General features: G+C 44.4%; 1 protein-coding gene across 1 annotated transcript; it reads right to left on the bottom strand.

The window, feature by feature from the left end:
* Positions 1-7,266: 7,266 nt before the first annotated feature.
* Positions 7,267-8,188, bottom strand: TMEM174 (transmembrane protein 174). Its single transcript, XM_059062341.1, has 2 exons — positions 7,563-8,188; positions 7,267-7,372 (listed from the first exon to the last, which is right to left on the bottom strand). The coding sequence occupies exons 1-2, from the start codon at positions 8,186-8,188 to the stop codon at positions 7,267-7,269; spliced, it is 732 nt and encodes a 243-aa protein (XP_058918324.1).
* Positions 8,189-8,703: the final 515 nt, after the last annotated feature.

Genomic DNA, 8,703 nt, shown 5'->3' with positions numbered 1-8,703 from the left:
GTTCATTTTTCCCACACATGATTTTGTAATATCATGTAGTGGTCATGTGGAAAATATGCGTTCACTGAGTTATACTGACGTTTCAAATGCTGACACATTTTATTATGTAAATTTTTAGAAATTACATTTTAAAATATCAATACCGATCTCAAAAGAAAAGTCCACTTTTGGAGAAGTTGTCAAGCTCACGATGACAAATAGAAGTTTTCAAAAATTCTGAGTTTCACTTGAAAGTTTGAATGTTATCATTGGCAACAAATACTGTCAGTTATTTCCCTTGAAGTGACAGGCTCACTTTGTTCAGTTTTGAGAACGTCTGCCAAATGCACGAGTGAATAACTATGGTGCCTCCTACCACAGGCCTTCAAGGACCACAGGGTAGGCTGGGAAGTCGGTTGGGATGTCACTTGATCACAGGGACCAGAAAGGTGACCCCCAAGGATGAGCCCCCCCGCCATGGCCTCCAAGGGGCTCTAATGAGGCACAGACACACTTTAGCCTAAACCTGTCCTCTTTGAGCTTTGTAGACAGCACACAGAGCGATCTATTTGCCTTCTGAAAAATTCCAAGCATGTTTGTGTGGCTGCTGTTCAGGCTGCTGAGGGATCAGGGTATCCTTCCTGGATGAGGTGGGATCAGACCAGCCCCACAGGCCCCGGAGGAGGAGCCCCTGACCAATTCTAGGAGAGAAAGGATCACAGGGGGTGCTGCTGTAGCCACGATTCCCTCTCACACCCACTTGGGGTGGGGAGCGGGGGAAGCGTGCAAAGTTAATCCCTGGAGCTCCTTCTGATGAGGAATCAGTTTACTTAGATTGCTCTGTTTCACCTCTGAAGGGACAGTGGTGGTGGCTCTTTGGTAAGTGAATGGCTGTCTGCTGTGAACAGTTTTTCAAGTGTGAAGGAGGAATCTGGGTTGAGACAAATCATCAAAGGAAGAACCATGTGGAATCAGATTCATGACTCTGTGCGCTGCGGTTACACTGACGTTGGTCAGTGTTTTACCCCATGGGCAGAGGACTTTAGCAACAACGTATATGTGTGAAAATTCTTCCACACACACGGTGAAAGCTCTGTTCTCTCCCCCAGAGACTTTGTGTGTGTGTATCTATATAGAAGTGTTACTCATATTACATTGCCTTGTGTCCACATAGATGTATGTATGCATACCACATTTGTTTCTATGTGTCTTGTGTGTGTTTACCTGTTAAATGTATAAGCAACAGTGGCAATGAAAATCATTTACTCTTGGACTCAAGAAGATGAGGTTAACATTAAAAGCACATGGAGACAGATCATTTCCTTTTCTTCTTATATTCTAAAAATAATTTTATGAACAGGCAATATTATGAACATGGTAAAAAAAATTATTAATTAGCATGAATTAAAGTGAAAAATAAGTCTCCCATCCTCTGCCCCAGACATGATTATTACCAGTTTTTATGTCTTCTTCAAGAGATATTCTATATATTTAAAAAAGAGTATGCATACACATACCCCTTTTAAAAAAAAAAATGTGTTCTTTTAAACTAATGGAAGGTTAAAACAGGAAAATCACATAGCTTCATTTCCAGCCCCTTGTGTGTAAGCACAGACTCCAGCACACATATTTGTGTCTATGATTTACACATGTGTAGGTTTTGTGCTGGAGGAAAAATTCTTTGTTATAAGAAAACTTCTGGAACCTAGAAAACTGACTTCCTTCCCAGTTCATCTGGTTATTAATCTTCCTAAAAGCGCAAGACAAATAAAATCCCCATATCTGAGACCTTTGTGGTATCCCAGAGGCAGGTGAGAATCATTCCCATGGAATTGTCTTCACTTTCTGATTTGTCGTCAGTTCTTAGGAGCAATCCAGTAAGGGTTTATTTAGTACAGCTCTCTGTTGATTTTATAACCAACTGCTGACTGCTTGGGACATAAAACTTTTGATGATTTACAAGTAGTGAGTGGGAAAGAAATCCATAAATCACATTCAATAATAAGAAGGTGTAGGTGAACACACACACACACACACACACACACACACACACACACACACACACACACACACACACACACACACACACACACACACACACCCCTTCAAAGGAAGAGTTGTAGGCATGACCAGAAAATATATTTGTTTTTAATTTGAAAATTGAGAACTCATTGGTCAGAGGCCCACAGTCAATAACCTCAGAGAGTTTAATAGTACCAGGTGGTATTTTAATGTAGGGCAAGAGGTTTTATTTCTTAGAGAGAAGACGCTGGTTCCCACTTTTGAAATGTTCTAAGGAGTTTTTATGGTCTCTGGAGTAAAAAACTTTTTTTTTTTTCCTAAAAACTTTCACCAACCAAGCCAGAAATACTGACGGTTATCAGTTTTCTGATATTATTGAAACTCTTGAAACTATTATGCAACAAATATTTCTCAAACACTCAAAGAGTTTTTTCATGTCAATTTTTTTCTAGGACTGTGCTTAGAAAAATCTCTAATAATATGCTAAAAGTAGAAAAAAATAAGTTTCTAATTCCAGGAGAGCCCTAGAGTTTCAAGGAACTGCCGGGGAAATATAAAGCAAAAAAACCTTGAAAAACATTTTTGTTTGGAAAGTGAAATTTAATAAATATGATTCTGCTACTATGAATAGTTTGCCAACTCTCTGCCTCCAAATATAGACAGAAATTAAGGATCCATTTATCCAAAAGCCAATCTCATTTGGATCCTGATTCAAACAAAACAAAGAGGTCAAAAATTAAACAGAAGAGAGAAAACTGAAGACATTGAATAATGACTAAATATTTGAAGACATTAAGGAATTATTATAAATTCGGGGGGTATAATAATGGTATTGTATTTTTTGGAGTTTTTATCTTTTAAAGATACACAATGAAATGTTTTAGGATGAAATGATTTGATGTTGGATTTGCTTTTTAAAAATCCAGTTGGGGGATAAAAGAAGTAAGATTGGCCATGAGTTGAGGGTGGGTAATGGCTACATAGGGTTTCATATACTATTCTCTCTAATCTTGTACTTGTTTGACATTTTACATAATGAGAAAAAAAAAAGAGCTAAGTTGAACTAGAGTGGTTGTTATCTATTTGAAAAGTTCTTCGTTTCTTCATTTCACATTTGTTATTCACCAGGAGCCAAGCATCTGTAGAGGGCTTTGCGTGAGGCCCTTGGTGACTGTCAAAGGGTGTGAGCAGCAATCTTCAGACAGTGCCTGCTTGTGACAGATGGGGACACTACTGAGAACTAGGCTGCCCACCCGCTTCTCTTGGTTGGTAAGAAGGTGTCTATCCCATGACCACTGTGAGGCACTTCTGTCTGGGGGAGAAACACCAGCCCCCTGGGGGTGTGGACGTTCAGCTCTACCCCACTCCACTGACCTGATAGTAAACAAGGTCAACGACGAACCCCAGAGGGCTGAAGCTGAAAACAGCCACCCAAGGCCAGCTCATCATGAACAAGTGGTTTATTTTTACACTGTACACCCCACCCCCCAAAAAAGTGGGGGGAGCGCTTAAAGGGCTGTTCTGGAGCAGAGCCGCTTGCTGCATTTGAAACTTAGACCCGTGCCTGCTGGTTCAGTGGAGTGAAAGGGAAAACGATTGCCATCCTGCAGGATACCTTCCTCCCAGGGCCCTGCAGAGGGCATGGCGAGACCCACACTGCACGAGAGTTCAGCCCGAGAGGAGAAAGATGTCTAAGAGCTTTGTGAAAGTTTCTTCCCTTTGGTGCCTGGGCCTCATTACTCAGGCTTGGAGGGTCCGTTCCTGTCTATCAAGGTTGGCAGCTGTCATCAGTGCCTCCAGACCAGAGGCCCAACCCAAACTGGCTCCCGAGAGATGTTAACATTTAGTTCTAAGACACCCGTCCCCTTTGATTAACAAGACCTTTTGACTTTGTTCTGAATGATGTGTAGATTGCCAGATCATGCCCAGCCATGGCACCCCAGTGAAGACTGAGGTTAGAGGAGAGGGATGTCTCCTGGTGCTCTGGTCACTGACATCTGGACTTCACCAGCAAGGTCAGTATCACACCCAATGTGCCTCTGGGTCTTGCCCTAACCAGGAAGTGTTCAGAATCAGATCACAGCTTCCTCTTCATTAAAACTCTTCAATGACTTCCTAGTTGCTCTGCAGACACATACTAAGATGTTTAAGAAGGCCGACAATGGCCCATGGGTTCTGGCCTGGACACTGGACCTTTGAGCATGTGCCTAAAGCCAGGGCCACGTTCCACACCAGGAATTCTCAGGGGGGATGACACAGAGGGGACCAGACAGACCCCAATTCACTATCCCCGGATCACAGTCCTCCATTCAGCCCTGATAAGATACTGAGAGAGAGAATGAGAAAAGGCAAATATCCAGACAACAAACCTGAAACTCTGCCAGAAGTGTGTCCTCGCTGGTCAAAGAGACCAGCGAATACTGGTGGGCTTCCCATTATGTTGGCCCCTGCAACCCCAAAAGGAAAACAGAAAGAGAACATGGTGGGGTTGCTTCAAAGCCAGAGAGCTGGTGGATAGAATTTCCCAGGTGCTGGAAGGCAGCTCTGTTTGAGGGCTGTAGCAGCAACAAAATAAAAAGGTTTACACAGCTGGCCCCTCCTCCTCCTCTTTGTCTAGTATCAGCTACTGTTCCTTTAGCTCCTGGCACTGGCCTCAGAGGTCCAGGGAGTCCGATGTCATGGCTGTCCATGTAACGGTGCTCCCGGGGTTATACAGGGCAGTAGTCCTGACTTCACTTTCCCAAGTCAGCTCAGGTGACCCTCCCGACTAGTCCCAAACCCCTCTTATGGCTCCAGGACCCCTCTTGGGTGTCAGGTAATAAGTGATCAGTAGCTGTCTCTCTCTCTAGACTATCCGTAGCTGCTTTTCTGTGGGTTCAGTTTTTCAATGTTATATCCCCACTTGATGGCCCAGGTCCTGACACAGACATTAAGTGCTGAATTCTTATTTTCTGAGCCCCACCTCCCACCTTGAGCTCTCAGCTCTGGTGCACTGTCTCCAGAAGCATAAATTACCTCTGTGGTAGCACTTTGTCTGCCTTGGAACAGGGACAGTTGGCGCTGAATGACTGCAGCCTAGAGCCAAAAAGCCCCCAAGGCCACCTCCCTGCACATTGGACTCCAGGCATCACTGAGACAAAGTGGCTGTCCCACCGTCCCACCTTTCACACATGGATGTCCTTTCTTAACATCTCTTTCCCTTTTGAACTACCCTTGATGCTCATTGGAACCCAAATCCAGGAATATACAGTTATACGGTGGGTGAGGATGAGGAGGGAGAGGTATGAGGGAGGCAGGTGTGTAGGCATTGCCGGTGGGCATGTCACTGGTCGTGCTCAACTATGTCCCTGTCACCTAACGTCCTCCCTGAACTGATGGCCCCCAGCCAGGAGTCCAGTATTTCATGAATATGCTGAGCAAAAAGCTATTTTCTGTTAACTGAATCATATTTTTCTATCACCTGCTATCACTGAACATGAAAATGAATTCTCATACAACGAGATTCCGTCCCTAGTGAGAGAGTGGCATGGACATATATACACTACCAAATATAAAATAGATAGCTAGTGAGAAGCAGCCACATAGTACAGGGAGATCAGCTCGGTGCTTTGTGACCACCTAGAGGGGTGGGATAGAGGGAGGGTGGGACGGAGACGCAAGAGGGAAGAGATATGGGGATACATGTATATGTATAACTGATTCACTTTGTTATAAAGCAGAAACTAACACACCATTGTAAAGCAATTATACTCCAATAAAGATGTTTAAAAAAATAAAGTACAATATAGATACAAAAAAAAAAGTAGCAATGACCATTAAAGGAGAGTGTGTTACAGTATTGTAAATCAACTACACTCCAATATAAAATAAAAATTAAATTAAAAAAAAGATTTCATCCCTAAGATATAATACAAATCACAGTAATAATATACCAAGCTTATTTTAATCATATCCTTGGAAAACTAGATACTTCTGATAAAGATTAGTAAAAATCACTCCATATACGAACACAGTACCAAAACTCTAAAGGATTGCTAAATCCTGGTCTTCCTTTGAGATGAGCCACCCACCCTTACCCTGAGTGGCCTACCTTTGTAGCCTATGGAAAATACTTCCTTTTAAACTCTGCTGGTTTTATCTGTCTCTTCTAAAGCCTGTGAATCTGTTCTGGTTGTTTATTACACAGTCCAGATTCTGGGAGATTAAGAGCACCAAAGCTTTTTTATAAAGAAGGTGAGCTTATCTTGACCATAAAGATTGACATGATTTTCCAGACGTTGACACAGCAGCTCTATTCTGTCTAATTTAACAGATCTCATCTATGTGTAGGGAGGTGCTCATGTTCTGTTGGCCACTGGGTCCAGCACAGATCCCATGCTGGGGTGGGCACCTCAAGCTTCAGCCTTGCTAGAGAGAACATCAGCAGCTGAGAGTCACCGTGATGTGTCTCTCTGTGGTAACTTAAGGATTTATTGACATTATCATCCTATTTTTTTAAATTAATTTTTATTGGAGTATTGTTGATTTACAATGTTGTGTTAGCCTCCACTGCACAACAGAATGAATCAGCCATACACATACAGTTATTACCCCCTCCCTTTTGGACTTCCCTCCCATTTAGGTCACCACAGTGCATTAAGTAGGGTTCCCTGTGCTACACAGTATGTTCCCATCAGTTGTCTATTTTATTAGTCAGGTATCTAATACTGTTCTAACAGAAGACATTATTTTATTCCATTTAATTCATTTATTTTTGCAGCCTTTAAGATGCCAGAGTCCTCAAGGGATGCCAGATGGCAACCAAGTTCTTATACATATGAAGATTCCCAGCTGAGAACAGGAACTGGGAAATCTTCATTTGAGCCCGCTTTCTATTCCCTGCTTCCTTCCCCTACCTCCATTCTCACTACTGTGGAAACGTCCCAAAGTCACAGCAGTAGCGATTTTTCCCTTGGCTACTGGAGCTCAAATTAAGACACTGGTGCGTTCCAGTGGGAAAGGGGTGGGTGGTGAATAAACAGGTGACATTCCTGATCCTGAACCATATCCAGGGGATTTCTAGCTCGACCTGAAGTGCATATCCCCACCCTAGCCTAATTTTTAACAGTCAGAGAGAGTCTACCTCCCACGTCCCCCTTCCCTGCCTTGAATGGTATCTGTCAGGCTTCCTGGGCTACTCTGTTGTCTAACTTCTGAAGGTCACAGCATAGAACACTTCAGCTGTCAGCAAAAACCTAAAACTCTGTGCCCTCAGCCTCATAGTCTCTAGTGAGCGACAGAGCATATTTCCTCATAGGAGGGAGGAGAGAAGCAGGCAGAGTCCTCATCTCCCAGCTGTGTCTCTTCTAGCTGCTCAGCATCAGGGCTGGTCCTGAAATGGGAGAAGAAAGCACAAGATGCATTACAGCCCACAGCACCACTCTCAGAACCAATGCCACCATCCTGGCAACGGGCCACACGGAGATCTGCAGTCTCCCACCACCTTCCTTACAGACCAAACACAGCCATAGACCGTGACTGCCACAGCCGGAAGGGGAGCATCCCCAAGGCACACACCCTACCTGTGATTTCCACCGTCCACGACGGAAGGATAGTCCTGGTCATCAACGAAGGCAGCATTCTCTGGAGGGTAGATGGTGTAGTACTGAGGAGGGCTTGGCATGGTAGCCACCATCCCTCCAGATGGTATGAGGCCACACGGGTTCACCACTGGCTGCAGGTAGGCGGTGTTCATCCCCATGGGCTCTTGAGAGCCATAAGGAGGAGGGATATACTGCACCACGGTGGCCCCATGGAAGGTGATGGGTTGGTTGATACCAGTGAAAACAAACGATTGTCCTCCTGCCGTCTGCTCTGAGTCCGGGAGCCTCTCCTCACTTTCTCTGCCCAATTGGCAAGAGAGCATTTTGAACTTGCAGACCGCAATCAGGATGAATGTCACCCCCACTGACAGCAGGATGGGCCCTAGGAGCTGGGTCCATTCAAAGTGGGAGGCTCCTTGGTGTTTGATCCAGCCCATGATGGTGAATGTGATCCCCACCAGTCCCAGGAAGATGCCTGAGAAGAGCAAGGTGGCCCCCGCCTTGTCGTCATCCGACACCTGGATGTCAGCAGTACTGGGTGTGTAAGGAGTGACCGAAAACACGTTGAGAGGGAAATCTTCCATGCGGCCGCGGCCCTGCTCCATCATCCTTACACTTCTTCAAGGGGAAAGAGGTTGTGAGAGCTCCTGAGAGCAGAGCAAAGGAATCCCGGGTTCAGATTAGTTATGGAAGAACTTTGGGCTTCTGTGGTTAACAGAGTAGAACATGCAGAGCCCTGAACTTTGTTTAGAAGAATAAAGGTCTGAGAAATGAAGCCTGAATCTTTCTCATATATTGTCAACAATTGGAGGCCTCTGATCTGCAATTCAATGGCAAGCTCTCTCTTTTCCCATTCATTCCCTCATTCAGAAAGTTTTTACTGAGCCCATCTTATGTGCCAGGCGTTACTTTTTTAGATGTGTTAGGCACTGCTCCAAGGCTCTGTTTGCATCCTACCCAAACCAAGATTGTAGAAATAGCAGAGGACCCCCCTGGGCCTCTGGTTGTGCAGGGGCCCTTGATGTGTCCACCACATGCTCAGGAATCTAACCCAACTTTCCTGCTGGGTCAGCTCACTAGAAATAGACAGAGACCTGTTTCATGACTGTCTGTTTTCCTT

Source organism: Kogia breviceps, chromosome 4 (assembly GCF_026419965.1).
Source record: "Kogia breviceps isolate mKogBre1 chromosome 4, mKogBre1 haplotype 1, whole genome shotgun sequence".
In the NCBI taxonomy this organism is placed as follows: domain Eukaryota; kingdom Metazoa; phylum Chordata; class Mammalia; order Artiodactyla; family Physeteridae; genus Kogia; species Kogia breviceps.
The sequence above is the reverse complement of the archived record's forward strand: the minus strand, read 5'-3'. Positions and strand labels throughout refer to the sequence as shown.